We start from the raw sequence: 17,342 nt of genomic DNA on the forward strand, positions 1-17,342 counted from the left end.
TGCCCTCATCACCTTTTCTGTTATCCCATCAAAAAACTCAATCAAGTCAGTGAAACATGGAGTGGAATTTAAAAAAAAATGCACAGTGCTGATTCAGGTGAGAAAAGCAGTGTGAACTGCTTTCTCTAGCCAGCTCAAACAGCGCACTGTGCATTTGCAAAGTACTGGCGAGGATTACAGAGCCAACCGGGAAGGTCGGTGGGGGGAGGGGGGGGGGGGGTTTAAATTCATCAGCAACGCTGGCCTTTTTAAAGGGTGTCCGATCTCAAAGTAAATTAAAGGCCTCTTTCACCTGAACATCAGGATGCCCGACAGACAAGGGAACACCCACAACCCTCCATCCCGAGGGCCAACCCGCCCCCCCCCCCCACCCTCCACAGGCATGGTGGACCTGACCACCCACCCCGCCCCACTCAAATCTACGCCGGCATCAGGGCACACCCCATTCAATATATCTGCCCCCCACGGCCATGCAGGCCCAACCATGTTTCTCACTTCCCGGAGACTATACTATACTCACCTCCGCGACCAAGACCCGTTCCTGTTTTTGGAAACCAGTAGCGATTCCTGCCAGCATGAAGGGGGTGCATCTGGTATTGCCCGAAGATATGGTTTAATTACTTTTAAATGTATTCTAAGTTATTGAAATCGCATTTACGCCCTTTTGTGGCATGAGCCGGGCCGTATCTTTGGGGAGGGCCTGGGAACATACTGGGCTGGATTCTCCGACCCCCCGCCGGGTCGGAGAATCGCCGGGGGGGGGCGGCATGAATCCCGCCTCCGCCAGCCGCCGAGTTCTCCGGCACGGGATATTCGGCGGGGGTGGGAATCGCGCCGCCTGTCGGTGGGCCCACCACCACCCCCCTCCCGATTCTCTGGCCGTTAATGGGCCGAAGTCCCGTTGCTGTAATGCCTGTCCTGACGCCGTGAATCAAACCACCTCCCTTACCGGTGGAACCTGGCGGCGCGGGCGGGCTCCGGGGTCCTGGGGAGCGGGCGTGAGGCGATCTGGCCCCGGGAGGTGCCCCTACGGTGGTCTGGCCCGCGATCGGGGCCCACCGATCCGTGGGCGGGCCTGTGCCATGAGGGCACTCTTTTCCTTCCGTGTCAGGCATCAGCCTCCGCGATGGCTGACACGGAAGTGACCCCCTCCCCTGTGCATGCGTGGGGATGACGTCAGCAGCCGCTGACGCTCCGGAGCATGCGCGGACTTCCGCCGACCGGCGAAGTCCCTTCGGCCCCGGATGGCGTGGCGTCAAAGGCCTCCATGCCAGCCGACGGGACGGGAACCACTCCGGCGTGGGCCTAGCCCCTCAAGGTGAGGGCTTGGCCCCTAAAGGTGTGAAGAAATCCGCACCTTTGGGGCGGCCCGACGCCGGAGTGCTTCATGCCACTCCATCCTGCCAGGACCCCCCCCCCCCCGCCCCGCTGGTAGGGGAGAATCCAGCCCACTGCTTGGAAATCTCGCCGGCGCAAAATCCGTTATCGCCCTCCCGAAGATTTATTGGCCATAAAGCGTTATATGCCCATTGCAAACAGGCCCTGAACATCTCGCTCATCATTTCCCTTTGACAAATCCAAGCTGGCTTTCCTTAATTAATAGAAACTTTCCAAATGTAAGCAACTATTAATTTGGTGCTGTATTAGAATTTGCAAATGCTTCCCACCTCCAAAGTTAAACTAACTTATTTATAGTTGCTGGGTTTATCCTTGGACGCTTTTTTGAACAAGGGCGCTAACATCTGAAATTTTCCGGTCCTCTGATATCACTACTGGACAGAATCTTCCGATATTTTTGGAAATCTCAGGCTCAGACTGAAAAACATGTGCAGCTCTCCAGCTGTACAAACCAGTTTTCTCTCCAGATATTGAGCCTCCCTGAAAAAAAGAGTGGTCGTGGTTTACGCCAGCACTGCGGTGGGATGGGGTAGAGCCAGCAACTGGCTCCACTGAGATCGGGGTGCCCTGATCAGCACTGATGTAGAATGCACCACCCCTCCCACAATTATGAAGTTGGGGCTCCCCCTAACCTGGACAATCATCGGGGACACCCTCCCCCTCCACCCACCACCCCCCCCCAATATGGACAGGGGGCTCCGCAGAAGTATCAGCGGTGTTCCCTCCCCCTCAGTGCCTGCACGTTTCCCCTCACTGCCCCCCCCCCCCCCTCCGATGGGGCCTCTCACAAGGGCCAGCCCTTGGCACTGCCCCATGACACTGCCCAGTGCCAACCTGTTCCAGGGGAAGCGTCAGAACACTGCCCTGGAATGTCCCTCTGTCCCTCGGGGCTATACTTCCCTTTGCACCCCTGGAGAAACCCTCAACAGAATTTCGCTGTAAACCTGTCAGCGAGGTTGGAATATTTAGTGTGGGGTGGAGTCATGTGCTGGGAGGAGTGAGTAATTACATTTTAATTTATTCAAATCCATTAAAATGAGGTTCTTGTCCTTTGTGAACATAAACCTCGTGACCTCACTGGCAAGAGGCATGGAAAGTCAGGAAATGCGATCACGCTGGAGAGAATTACATTTCTCGATTCTGTCCAGTTTTTCCGCCCACATCGCTGTTCCCCCTGACAATGAACGCGGGTTGAAAATGGCCCCCACTGTATCTTTGAGGACTAGAAAATCATGATCAGTAGATCTGTAATTTCCCCCCTTTTCCTCAGCAACAGGATACATCCCATCCAGACCTGGTGACTGGTCTATTTTAGGTCCAATAACTCCTCTTTATCAATGTTTAGCCTATCCGAAGTTTCACGAGTATGAGTTTCCTCTCTCTCAAGCTATAAGACTCAATTACAGTTTTTTGGCGTCTTCAGGTCTAAATGAGCATGGGGCCAGAGCACAAAATAGACCAACTTTGACATCTATTGGTACCAATGATAATTTTACTCAGGAAAACAATAGCGTGACTATTGTAACAATTGCAAAATTGCTGAACTGGTGCACATGTTGCTGCTAAGGTTCAGTTTCCTTCTAATCATAACTGACCAGAAAGTATTTGGTGCTGAAATTGGATGCCTATAATGGAAAGTGTTCCATTCTCCAATACGCAAATTCTAGGTGTACATAAACCTCAGGACAAATATAGGTTTTTGAGAAGTATTTCACGCTATATTGAAAAAGTATAACTTCACTCTAGAATTGTAACCCATCTTGCTGATACCTGCTCTCAATTATATTGGAGTATTTCCTGCTAATGATATTACTGAGTGTTTGTCAGTTGTGGGTCGCTCTAGCAACTGGAATACCTTAATCATGAGGCCTGACCCTTTAATTGCAACATAACATGGTATGTGCCTTCAGATGGCCTATATATGCAACAATGTAAGTTTTGAAATATAGTGTGCTGCAATTGACTATCCCTTAAGAAGTACCATTGAATGCAGAATGTTTAGTAAACAAAACACAAGGAATTACGTATGTTCTATCAAATTACCTCATTGTTCACCACTTGGGCTTGCATCATTGTGGTCAAAATGAAAGGGCAACTTTTCTGGGATTCTCACTTCCCACCCAAAAATGTATTAACAACAGCAGCTCACATGAATGCTCGTACTGGGTGTGAGTAGTCGGATATTTGAACTCACAGCTGATCATCAATCTTATTTAATACTTGGGAACAAAAGCTGTATTTAGTTGATTATCTGTATTCAATATTTTGAAATATGAGGTTTGTAGTTGTACACGCCTACATTCAGGATATCTTAGCGTCTGTGTAATTCTACTAAGTAGGCAGGAATGAGGCAGGAAATGCGAGTCACCCTTTAAACAGATGCACGGTGTCGACTATCAGTTTGCAATGACGTCTCTTGGCCTCAATGACACAGTCAGGAACACATTAATGGTCTGGTTAGAGGAACAGTCAGTGTTTGTGCAATTGCAAACGACGTGCTCACATTTGGACTGCATTGCATTTTCCACCCCACATTGTTTCACTGACTGGTCTTCCTTTCACAGTTATCAAGAATCCAAGCATCCTGTTTTTGAAAACAGAGTCCTGGCTATGTTTAACCTTTACTTTAACCACACTGAAATAATATTCTGATTTTCCACTCAAACTGTACTACTCTAATATAAGTTAAAACTTTAAATGTATTATCTTACAAATAAATAATTATTGGGAAACTTTGTTATCATATAGGGATAGGCAAGAGCGGTGTGTTATTTTAATGTAGGTGATGTAGTGAGCTGATATAATGAATAATGTTACATTTTGTGCTCCTGGGCAAAAGAAAGTCTGCAAAGTAATTTTTCATTGTGACATACACCATTAAATCTTCCCTTCCCTTTATGACCCCACATAATTTCATCACTTTTATATTTTCTGAACGGATAATATTCAACCTAAGAAAAGCTTGTGGAGCACATTCAACTTAAAAGCAAAGAGAAACGTTTTTTCTTGCCAAAGATCAGGTACATAAAATCTTTAATCCAGTTAAAAAGATTCCACACTGCTGCACCTTTTCATATTATGATCCATCTTATTGTAGAATTCTAAAGGACCCAAAATGTCCTGCTCGCTTTGATGCATCTTATTATATACCAATCATTGGCTCATCTGCTTGCTCGAATAACCCAGTAAGTTAATTTTGTAAAACTTTAGTTAATTAAATACATACAATTAGATGGGGGTGCCAGTGCACGAGGTGTGCCATATCTGAATCATCTGAGCGTTTGTGGAGAGCAACGTGAAACCAGGCAGCCACATCTGCAATAATTTGCTGCGTCAAACTCCTGGAACCTCCTCCCTAAAAGCACTGAGGGTAGCTACAGGTAATGGTTAAATCGCCATTGTCCCAAATCACCATAGGCTGCTTTCCGCTTTGAGGCGGAGAGCTGACTGGTGGTGATTTAACCTGAGGATAACTACACCTCAAGCAAGGGACAAGGTGGAGAAGGCTGGCCTTCATGAATAACCACCACATGGGCAATAAAGGAAAATTAGGGATGAACAAAAAATACTGACCTTTCCAGTGATGCCCGCATGGCATGAACTAATAAAAATTAGTAGCTCAAGGAAATTCAGTTCAGAGTTGTTGAGCTGCAGTTCAAAGTGCAGAGGTTGCAATGCATCAGGGAAGAACAGAGTTGCCTTGGCGTATTGAGGCAGTCACACCCATGGGTTAGATATGGTTTAAATTTTAGCAGTCAGGCAGGATAGCATGTGGCTGTAACTCAGTTAGGTGAGAGGATCTCAGCTGTAGTTTTGTTGGAGCCTCAGCCTCAGTCCAACACATGTGAGGTACTTGCTACCATTGTGGATGAGTAAAAATTAGAGGGTGGATGGGAAAATTGACTATGGTGCTGTAGTATAGAAAGCCAAAAGATAGTTGCAGTGAACAATAAAGTCAGGGAGGATAAAACCAGGGGCTGGTTTAGCTCACTGAGCTAAATCGCTGGCTTTTAAAGCAGACCAAGCAGGCCAGCAGCACGGTTCGATTCCCGTACCAGCCTCCCCGGACAGGCGCCGGAATGTGGCGACTAGGGGCTTTTTACAGTAACTTCATTGAAGCCTACTCGTGACAATAAGCGATTTACATCATTTTTCACTGTTCCCTGCTGCTGTTGTAGCCATCTGGGATGCCCACTTCCAGAATACAAAATGGATGATCGCAATGACTGTAGGGAAATATGGACAATGTTAGGAAAGCAAGCAGCCACAGAGCCTGTATGCATATTGAGAAGGCAACTCCCAGACGAGACTGAAACTGTAGGTCAATTAACATATTGATGGCCCATCTCCGGGAACAAAGGAAAGACACTCAAGCAACCGATCTAGCTCCAGACACCCCGGCGCCAGTTCCCCAAACTGAAAGGGTAAACAAAGCAAGGCCAATGGCCACCAAGGACACGCCCAGCCATCAGGGAACCCACCCCTTTATTGGTCAAAATCAATACCAGTGATCAAGATGCGGCCCAATTAAGCGAGGCCAAGTTCAAGGCCTGCCCAAAATGGCGCGAAGCCCCTTTAGGTACAAGAAGAAACCTCGAGAGAGAATCGCTCTCTTGGACTCGGCTCTCGAAGCGGAGAGACCCGTCCACCAGCTGCACCAGAAGCAAGTAAGTCCAAGGTCAACGCTCGCTATCAGACGGACGACCTTAGCTGTTCTCCTGTTACCTCTTCGAACCCAACAGCCTCAGATTCGAACAACGGCCATTGTTCCTCTGACTGAGTGGGCACCCAAAGTTAAGTATAGGCGTTAGTGTGAGAGATAGTTTAGTCTGTAGTATTTTGTGCATGAGTAGATATTACTGTGTGTGTAAATAAATAGTACTGACTTTGAATTAACTAACTGGTGCATTGGTTCTTTGATCAGTACTCGGGGTTGAACCTTGTGGCGGTATCTAAAGATACCTGCTGACTCTAGAGCAAACATAATTAGGATTAAGGAAGGCAACCATATTGACCGCCATATTTATAACCAGATAAATATAGCAATACTGTGACGGGAAGTACTAAAAGCTGAGTTGTCTGTCAATATCTCCTTGAGATTTGATGCACTATCAATTATGCAAAGACGAGAGTAGAATGTAATCGAGGCTTTATTACACTGAGATGTGTGGTCTCCTACAGCAGCTGATGGAATGGCTGCTGTACGGGGAGCACACATATTTATACTCCGCCTACTGGGCAGAGCCAGCAGGCAGGGATCTACCCCCGTACCTGTAGTACAGGGGCATTACCGTAAAGCACCTATTACAACATCCTCTATATACAATATATACATGTGGTGACTACTACAAGACTCGAAAAGTGTGGAGAGGAAACTGTTGTTGCAATTCATGTAGGAAACAATGACACAGATAGAACTAGGAGTGAGGTTGCGTCAAGTATGTTTGAGGAGCTCGGGTAAAAAGTAAAAAGTTATAATCTCTGGAATAAAACTGAGCTGTGTACAATTTGGAATAGTGACAGACAGGTTAGAAGATAAAATGCATGACTGAAAAGTGGGGAGTGGGAGGCAGGGGTTTCAATTCATTGGGTGCTTGCACCAGAGCTGGGAAAGAAGGATTTATTCCTTTGGGATGGACACTGCTTAAACTAGTGTCCTTGAGAATTAAATAACCAGGATAGGAGATAGGACTACAGACTACTAAGAAGGAATGACAGTTCATGTAAGGAAGAATCTATAAAACAGAATGTCAGGTTGTGCAGCAGAGTAGCAATCTGGGTAAAATCATGTAGGTTATATCAGGAAGGTATACAGATCTTAACAACAGTAGTACAACATTAGCACTTAAGGCTGGGGAACACAGTGAAACCTTAAGGTGCTATTTATGAATACGCAAAGCATTTATAATGATACAGATGAATTGATGGCATAAGTAGAGACAAAAATGGGTTTGATCTAGCAGCCATTACTTAAATGTGATTGAAGAGTGACTGAAGTTGGGAAGTAAATATTCTGGGGTACTTGACAGTTAGAAAAGCTAGACAAAAATGGAAAAGGAGGTGGGATGGGTGTGAGAAAAGATTGCAATCCACAAAATCAGGATGTGGAACTAGTATGGGTGGAACTCGGAAGTAACAGCAGTTGGAGTTCAAGGAATCATTTGAGACAGTTTTCAAGAACAATGTGTTGCAGGATCAACTAGAGAACCAGCTATTTTAGGTTTAGTATTGTGTAATCAGACAGAGTTAATTAACAATCATAGAGTAAAGGATTCAAACCTTGGATCTTAAAATTTAAACAGAGCCAAATCACAGAGTTATGAGAGGTAAGTTCGCCAAGATCGATTTTAAAAGTAGATTTTGAAAACTTCCATAACTGGCTTTGTTTACATTTTAGACACCAGTTCCAGTCTTAAACACATTACTCTCAAACCTAAAGTGAAATTCTACCAAACCATGATCACTTTTTGCCACAAGATCATTCACAATATAATTTTTACCCAGTAATTAAATCTGTCTCATTGCAGTGGATCTGAAATAACTTGTTCCCGATTAGGTTTCACAACATATTGTTGCCGAAAACTGTCTTGATCGCATTCCATGAGCATGTCCTCCAAGTTTTTTCTGCTGGTTTTCCCAGTCTACGTATGATTACTGAATTTCCTTTGTTAAATGCTCGTCTACTTTCCTGATTTATATTCTATCAAACACTTCAGTTACTGTTGGGGACTTGCAAACTTTTTCTACCAGTGTTTTCTCACCTTTGTTGTGTCTTAGTTCCACCCATCTGGATTTTATACTCTGAATTTTTGAGCTCTGATTCTCTCTCCTGCTTTTATCTATTTTTTTTATTATCCTTTTCAATTTTGCTTACCTTTCTAAAGGTCAATAGACCTTGAATATTTATTTTGCAACTTTGGGAAAGCTGCAATCACATTCGGAGTAACGGCTACAAAATCAGTTCCATTTATCTCTATTTTACCATTAACCCATCTATCTGGTTGTGAATGTTTCGTGCATTCAGAATCTTTACTTTTAACTTATTATTCTTTGATTTCACCTTGGTTGCTGATGTCCTCTTATCAATATAATGGAGTATAAAAGCAATACAACGGTAAATGGTTTGAGGGGCACACGTGTGAAGTTGTCCAGTTTGGTTAGAAGAATTGAAAAAGAAAACAATTTAAAAAGTTCAGAGCATTGTTCAATGTAAGGATTCAGAGGGGTTTGTTTGCCCTTCAATATGAATCGCAGAAAGTTAACATGAAGGCACTGCAAGCAATGAGATGACCTCACCAAAATATATGCTGAGAGCTTTTATCCCCCCTGGAAAGTCTGGTCTTAAAATCAGGGGTCAGCGATTTGTAATGAGGAGAATGTCTTCATTCAAAGCATTGTGAATCTTTGGCTATCTCTACCCCAGAGATGGAGGGCTATGGGAATAGCTTAGAAATATAGTAGTTAATTTAAAGATTCAGCCATGGTCTTATTGAACAATGGGGCATGTTCAGGATGGACCATAAAACCTACTCTTGCTTTGATTCCTTACATTCTAATATTCTAAACGGCATCTTCTAAATATTTAAACATATATCCTAGATGTAAATAGCCATGGGCAGTGTGATATGTTTATGTTATCAGATTAATCCATATGAGCATTTCATCTTCATTTCCATAAACGTTTGGTATCAGTTAACGTGTGCCTGCAATCTTTACTATTATATCTCGGGGCAGCATGGTGGCACAGTGGTTGGCACTGCTGCCTCACGCAATGAGGTCCCAGGTTCGATCCCAGCTCTGGGTCACTGTCCGTGTGGAGTTTGCACATTCTCTGAGTGTTTGCATGGGTTTCGCTCCCACAACCCAAAGATATGCAGGGTAGGTGGATTCGCCATGCTAAATTGCCCCTTAATATGAAAAAATCAATTGGGTACTCTAAATTTGTTTAAAAAAACTATTATATCTGATTTGTTGCTTGATAATGAAGTAAAGTGCCAATAATGCTAAATGACACATAGGAGTAGATATACTTATTCATATGTATCTTATGGTGCATTTATGTTAAACAATCTGGAAAGGTTCAATTAGAAACTATTCTGTTTTTGTTTCTTGTGCTCAAGAATCTGTTCTCTTTACATTTTGGGCAAGATGCTGGTGAAGTACCTGTAACACTAAAAAAATTGCACATGCACTTGTTACTACATACTCAAGTGTCTTAAATGCATTAAACAACTGGAAAATGTATGTGCAGTGAATAAAAAACTGTATCACAGTGTGGAGCAGTTCATTAGCAAGTTAAAAAAATGCTGGAAAACGTTGTCCCTAATGTTGATGTATATTTGGCCATTGGTGGAGGAGTTAACTCTGAAAGTGGATGCAGAAACTCCACTTTTGGGCAGTCTTACGATGCCCAATGATACCACAATTATGTTGCTACCATTTCCTGAGGTTTTTCTCCAACTGCTAACTCTGTTTCATAAGTCCCAATAAGTGTGCGCATATTTCCACTTACCCAATAAGTGTGCGCATATTTCCACTTTCAATTTTTATGACCAGTGGAACAGCACGCTCTGGCTTCTCATCTGTTTATTTACTGCGTCAATTGGAATAAATGAATGTGATAGGATGACGACAATTGGAAGTTAGCAAATTTGATTTGTAATAATGACTCAAACATAAAATTCTACTTCAGGTCTGAAAAACGCAAAATGGAGCATTTTGCTAGATCTGCTCTTTTATATCTGAGTCATGGATTCGAATTCAGTCCACAGTGATTGAAATGAAAGGGTCCTCCATTTTCTGATTATAATAGTACTATATGAAATAAGTTTCAGTAGTATCAATCTCGCTCCTACTTTCCAATTCAAAACGTTTGCTCGGACAGCCACAGGATAATTTGCATTGAATTTTTAAAAACATCATATTGGTTAAATAGGCATGGTTTTCAGACTTTGTGGATGAGGCATTTGTTTGTACAATTCTAACTTGAGTGAAATATGTAAGATCAGAATCCAACAGTCACTCTGTGCAAATTCTCCAAAAATACTTTTTGCAAAACACAATAATAACTGATTCTGCCCAGCTGGTGAATACACAAAGACTTTAAACTGTTGCCAAAACATATAAAGCAAGAAGCGCAACACTTGTACAATAACAGCAGCCCACTTGATTGGTAGTCCACACACCAACTTAAACAATCACTGCCCCCACAACTGATGCACTGTGGCAGCAGTGTGGACCCTTTGCAAGATGCACTGCAACAACTTGCCAAGGCTCATCAACAGAATCTTCCAAACCCATGATCTCTACCATCTAAAAGGACAAAGGTAGCAGACATATGGTAACACCACCACCTGTAGGTTCCCCTCCAAGCCATACACCATCCTGACGTGGAAATATATCAGCATTCCTTCATTGCTGCTGGATCAAAATCCTGTAATTCCCTTCCGAACAAAACTATAGGTGTACCTACACCAGATGAACTTCAGCCGTTCAAGAAAACGTTTGAGAAGCAATTGACAATCGGCAACAAATGGTTTGGTTTGGCCAAAAAAATCTTGCATCCCATGAAATAATTTTTTAAAAATCAAGTGCAGTTTTCCCTGTACGATACATTACTATTCAAAATTTATACATAACTGTGAGCACAGTTAATGAATCAAAGTTATTCTGTGATATATAATCATGTTCCCTTATATATCCCTGAAGTATTATTTGATAAGCGTGTTAAATAATTGAAGTATTAATAATGAAAAGTAAAACTGGTAATAATGAAAAAATATTTAGGAGCAAATGTCCAGCAAATAGGTATGTAGCACTTTCTTGATTTGATTTTAGTTTCCAATTAAGATATTTAAACAAAATCTTTATCAGGCGTTTACCAAAAATAAGCATCACCTAGAGTGCAACACAAGCAAAAGACAAACCCAAACCGCCATAACATACCAAAGAGTTTTAGCGACATTTTACCATCGAGAACTGATTGCAATTTAGAGATTTTGCATTTTTAAAAAATTATCATCCATTAACACATAGAAATGAATAATATCTTACCTTGTTGGAAGCCATCTCGCTGACTGACCGGTAAGTCTGTATTGTTTCCAGTTGATCCAAACACCAATCTAATTCTTCCAGAGTCTCCATGGCTAACTTTTGGTAGGATTCTTCTGTAAACAAGCGCATAGGCATGTAATCAGGACTCAACTCCTGCACAGTGTCCATATCAGTATGGCTTGAGCAGCCCAAAGTCAGACCACAATGTTCCTTCATCATGCGCCTCTGGCTCTCTCTCACTTTGGTTCCTGAAGGCGATATGATGCGGCTATTGCCGTGTTCGCTGTCAGAATGTCAGTAATTCATCTACAAAAATCTTCTGAACGTGCGCGGGGCAGCCAAGAATAAGTGACACTACGAGATTCGCATATTGCTTGTTTTGCTCAGGGCAATGATTTCCCAAATAAGACGTCACACTTACAACATCAAATTAGTCAGAACGCTGTTTACTTTCCGATTGAAACTATGACCAGCAATTTTCATTATGTTGTAATTACTCCTGGAAGGAAGTATGTCAGTTTCACTTCGATATTTAACTGTAAGAGGTCTAACAGAGGTAGGAAAAACGCATTTCGAGTCAGCTTGATTTTTGCTGGGCAATTGTTGCGTGATGGACTTTCCACAGTTTAATATAATGCACTCCTCAGGAAAGCTCACGCAAGGGTGTTCCCTCTTCTCACCGAGTGCCAAATAAAGTATTTCTCTTACGCGTTTGTAGTTGTACGAGGTTTGGCTAAACGAGTTACTTTGTTTCACGTGAAAGACCTAAAAAACTTTCTGAACGAGCCAAAAGCAAATAGAAACCCTGGACTGGATTTTCCTCCCACAAGTAACTAATCCAGTTAAGTAGTCAATAAGATACTGTAAAATCACAACTCATTCTCGCACATGGGCAATATATTCTCGGTATGAAGGTCACAGAATTGTTACTGGGCAACATGAAGCCACTTGACTCCTCTTGACCCCACGGGCTCTACAATTGAGAAACGTATTTTGCACCATACCCCAACTGTCTTCTCCCTGTAATCTTGCATATTTATCCCTTTTAGATAGGTATGGTTCCCCATTGAATTCTTCACTTGAACCTGCCTCCATCACACTCAGGCAGTGCATTCCAGATCCTAACCACACAATGCATGAAATGTTTTTCCCCACATCACTTTTGCTTCTTAACCCTGGAACAAAACCCAGTCAGGATATGATTACGCTTACACAGGTCCTACCAAAATTTGAAGAAAAGGAATAGAGGCACTTTTCATGACATTTGAGAAAATATCAACCCAAAAGAAAAGTGGACATTACCCATGCAAAATAAATTGACGGGTTGGATACAGCGAGTTTATACTTCCCTGTCAGATGGGGTATCCAAGGATTACGCTGAGATAAAAAAGGTGATTAAAGGCACAGTTACGACACCTTGGGCTAGTGCACAGTCAATCCCAGTCCCACTTGACCCAGAGTAGCATCAGCATTTAAATTAACTATTCATTCTTTAAAAATATCTCAAGTCTTTGGTCAATGGCTACAATCACCAGATTTGTAAATTTAACACAATTAACTTCTATTAATAGCAAGAACTATAATTCTTTAGGCAGCAAATGCAACTGGTTCACTATTTTCTAATTCCTAACCCCAGTTTTTTAACTCACCCCACTCTCTACACACACAAGACAGACAAATAAAGAGGGGAAATTCATAGGGGGCATTTGGCACCTTTTTTTTGAACTCTAAGGGCAATTTAGCATGGCCAATCCACCTAGCCTGCACATCTTTAGACTGTGGGAGGAAACCGGAGCACCCGGGGGAAACCCACGCAGACATGGGCAGAACGTGCAGACTCCGTACAGACAGTGACCCAAGCCAGGAATCGAACCTGGTACCCTGGAGCTGTGAAACAAATGTGCTAACCACTGTGCTACTGTGCTGGACCATTACAAGCTGAAAGAAAAGATAACATCCATATGAAAACCTAGACTGAAGAAGGCACCTGAAACAAAGACTTTTATCCTTTTACTTTCATCATTATTTTTATACCCCTTGTTCCCCTCTGTTTGTTTGTATGTGTGTGTGCGTGTATAAAGGTTGGGATGAGTTAAAAGGGGGGTGGTTAGAGATTAGATAATAGTTAACTAGCTGTATTTGTTGCCTATTTAATTATAATTACTGTTAATAATAAAACGTTAATTGTGTTTAAATTTATGAACTTGGTGACTGTAGTTGTTGGGTAGCTGAAGACTGCGAGTACTTTAAAAATGAAAGTTAATTTCAACTGTTTGCAACTCCGGGTCAAGAAGGGCAGGAATTAATTGTGTACTGGCCGAGGGTGTCGTAACAGTATAATCTACAAATTTTGAATTTGTGCCCTGAATACTAAGGCCCAGGTTATTAATATTTATCAGGGAAAACAAGTGTTCCAACCCTAACCCTGAACTTATAGAAAGGTAATCACAAAGGTATGAAAACAGAGTTGGGTAAAGTGGACTGGGAAAATAGGTTACAAGTTAGGATGATAGGGAAGCAGTGGCAGACAATAAAGGAAATATTTCATTATGTTTACAAAGATATATTTCATTGAGAAAAAAGACACCATGAGAAGGAAGCACTATCCATGGCTAGCTAAGGAAATTAAGTAGTATCAGATTGAACAAAAAGGCATACAAAGCTGCAAATAATTAGTGGTAGTTCACAAGATTGGGGAAATTGTAGAAATCAGCAAAGGATGACTAAAACGTCATGAATGTTGAAATTTACCAGATGATTGTTTTAAAATGTCCCTTCAGCTCAAAAGTAAAGCAGATAGTTCTGAAAGGAAGTGGTGAATTTCTGATAAACATCTCAGTTTGGAGATATGCCCATGTCACTTCAGGTCACCACAGATGAGGTTGAGAAGGGATAAAAACTCATTGAGGCTTTGTGCTGTGGTTTTAGCACCTTGCACAGAAGTTCACACAACGGGAGAAACGCTTATGCAGAGAAACAGAAGAGAATTGGAAGTCTCCCATGAACAGGTCTTCTCAGTTATGTAGGAAATGATGGGGAGTAGAAATCAAACTCTCTGTAGCTCAGGAAATATTGTTTTATTTGAGCTTTCAAAACCATTTGAAGGAATTGGATGCAGGAATCTCTGGAATTCTGTAAACTGAGGGAAAAGGGAATTTGTCGAGGTGTGCATTGCTGGTGGTAATCATATCCAGAAGACTCAGTGGGAATAGAGTGATTCGCACTGCTGTCACACACGCCAGTGATCTGGGTTCGATTCTGGCCTTGGGTGACTGTGTGGGTGTCTGCATGGGTTTCCTCTGAGTGCTCTGGTTTCTTCCCACTGTCCAAAGATGTGCAGGTTAGGTGGGGTTATGGGGATATGAGGATAAGACAGGAGTGTGGGCCTAGGCAGGGTGCTTTTTCAGATGGCCAGTGCAGATTTGATGGGCTGAATGACCTCCTTCTGCACTATGGGGATTCTGTGGATTTGCAAACAGGATAAAGGGACTGGAATCATCATCCTTCAGCTATATTGACAAAATGCACACAATTCTCAATAATGGATCCAAATTCATATCCACTGGACCTGCCTCCAAGCATGGTTGGACAGCCTTGTTCAAACATAAAATATTTATTGGACAAGTATAAGTGTAACAAGCTGCCTTGGGTGTATATGACAGGATTCATCCTCATCATTCACTACGTCAACATATTGCGAGTGCAGTTCTGGAGGGTTTTAACTAGTGTGGCAGGGGGTTGGGAATCGGAACGGCACATCAGCAAGTGTAGAGATTGAGGAAAAATTGAGACTATGATCATCATAGCGCAGAGTAAGAGCAGGCAGAGGGAAGCCGCTCAGCGGGACTGTAGGTCTCGAGTGCGTTTGCTTCAATGCAAGTAGTATAACAGGTAAGGCAGATGAACTGACAGCCTGGATTACTGCCTGGAACTATGATGTAATTTCAATTGTGGAGACATGGTTAAAGGAGGATCAGGACTGGCAGTTTAACATTCTGGGATATCGTTGTTTTAGACAGGACAGAAGGGGAAACAAAAGAAGTGGGGAGTTGCATTGCTGATTAGGGAGCAGATCACAACTGTGTTGAGGGAGAACACATTGGAGGGATCTTGCAGTGAGGCATTATGGGTGGAGCTTAGGCAGGGCCGGCCCAAGGCACCGGCAACTCGGGCAGTCGCCCGGGGCGCCATGTGCTAGGGGGCGCCAGAGACTCGGGTCCCGCGCATGCGCAGTTGGGCCGGTGCCAACCAGCGCATGCGCGGTGGCCTCCCTCCCCCAGGGCGGCCCCCTCCGCCCCCCTCCGTCCGCCCGCCCCCCTCCGTCCGCCCTCGGCCCCGCCCCCGCGCCTCGGGCCCGCCCCCCCTGCCTCGGTCCTGCCCCCCGCGCCTCTGGCCCGCCCCCCCGCCTCGGGCCCGCCCCCCCGCCTCGGGCCCGCCGCCCCCCCCGCCTCGGCCCCTCCCCGCCTCGGGCTCAGCCCCTCCCCGCCTCGGGCTCGGCCCCCCCCCCGCCTCGGGCTCGGCCCCTCCCCGCCTCGGGCTCGGCCCCCCCCCCGCCTCGGGCTCGGCCCCCCCCCCCGCCTCGGGCTCGCCCCCCCCCCCGCCTCGGGCTCGGCCCCCCCCCACGCCTCGGGCTCGGCCCCCCCCGGCCCCGCCCCACCCCCCCCTGGCCCCCCCCCCCCCCCCAGCCCCCCCCCCCCCCCCCCCCCCCGAAGGGCGCCGAAGTTCAGCTTGCTCGGGGCACCAGCAACCCTAGGGCCGGCGCTGAGCTCAGGAATAAGAAGGGTGAAATCACAATGTTGAGAGTGTACTATAGACCTCCCAACAGCCCGCAGGAGACTGAGGAGCAATTGTATAGTCAGATACTGAAAAGCTGTAAAAAAAAAGCAGGGTAGTTGTGATGGGTGACTTTAACTTTCCCCATATTGACTGGGAATCCCTTACAGTCAGGGGCTCAGATGGAGAGCAACTTGTTAGGTGTATCCAGGAGGGCTTTTTGACACAGTATGCTGACAATCCAATCAGGAGGGGGCCACACTAGACTTGGTATTGGGAATGAGCCAGGCCAGGTGATTGATGTTTCAGTGGGGGGACCATTTTGGGCTTAGCGACCATAATTCCATACGATTTCAAAGAATGGCCCATGGATGAAGGTGTTTCATGGGCGAGGGCTAATTAAATCCAAATTAGACCGGAACTGGGGAATGTGGATTGGGAGTGGCTATTTGAAGGCAAATCCACATCTGACACGTGGGGGGCTTTTAAAGGCCAGTTGTTTGAGATGTAGGACAGGCATATCACCACAAAAATGAAGAATGGAACTGACAGGATTTCGGAACCATGGATGCAAAGGGAAATTGTAAGCTTAGTCAAAAGGAAAAAGGAAGTGTACGATAGGTCTGGGCACCTAAAATTTGACGAAGACCTTGAGGAGTACAGTGAAAGTAGGAAGGAACTTAAATGTGGAATAAGGAGGGCTAAAAGGGGCCATGAAATGTCTTTAGCAAACATAGTCAAGGAGAATCCCAAGCCTTTTTATGCATATATCAGGAGCAAGAGGGGAGCTTGAGAAAGAGTAGGCCCACTCAAGAACAATGGAGGGAAGTTATGCGTGGAACCACAAGAAGTGGGTGAAATCCTTAATGAGTACTTTGTATTGGTATTCACCAGTGAGAAAGACATGACGGATGTTGAGGTCAGGGACAGGTGTGTGAACAATCTTGAGAAGATGAATATATCAAAGGAGGAAGTGTTGCATTAAGGTAGACAAGTCCCCAGGGCCGGTTGGGATTTATCCCAGGTTATTGTGGGAGGCATGGGGAGGAATAGCTGGGGCCTTAACAGATAACTTCACATCCTCTTTGACCACAGCCGAGGTTCCAGAGGACTGCAGA

General features: G+C 44.4%; 1 protein-coding gene across 7 annotated transcripts in view; it reads right to left on the reverse strand.

The window, feature by feature from the left end:
• pde4ba (phosphodiesterase 4B, cAMP-specific a) overlaps window positions 1-17,342 on the reverse strand; it is a 1,084,249-nt gene that overhangs the window by 81,458 nt on the left and 985,449 nt on the right. For all 7 annotated transcript variants that reach the window (XM_038794458.1, XM_038794461.1, XM_038794459.1 and 4 more), the window contains one exon: window positions 11,452-11,564. In XM_038794458.1, the coding sequence (XP_038650386.1) occupies window positions 11,452-11,564 (113 nt within the window). The remainder of the gene's footprint in view (window positions 1-11,451; window positions 11,565-17,342) is intronic.

Source organism: Scyliorhinus canicula, chromosome 4 (assembly GCF_902713615.1).
Source record: "Scyliorhinus canicula chromosome 4, sScyCan1.1, whole genome shotgun sequence".
NCBI classification, from domain to species: domain Eukaryota; kingdom Metazoa; phylum Chordata; class Chondrichthyes; order Carcharhiniformes; family Scyliorhinidae; genus Scyliorhinus; species Scyliorhinus canicula.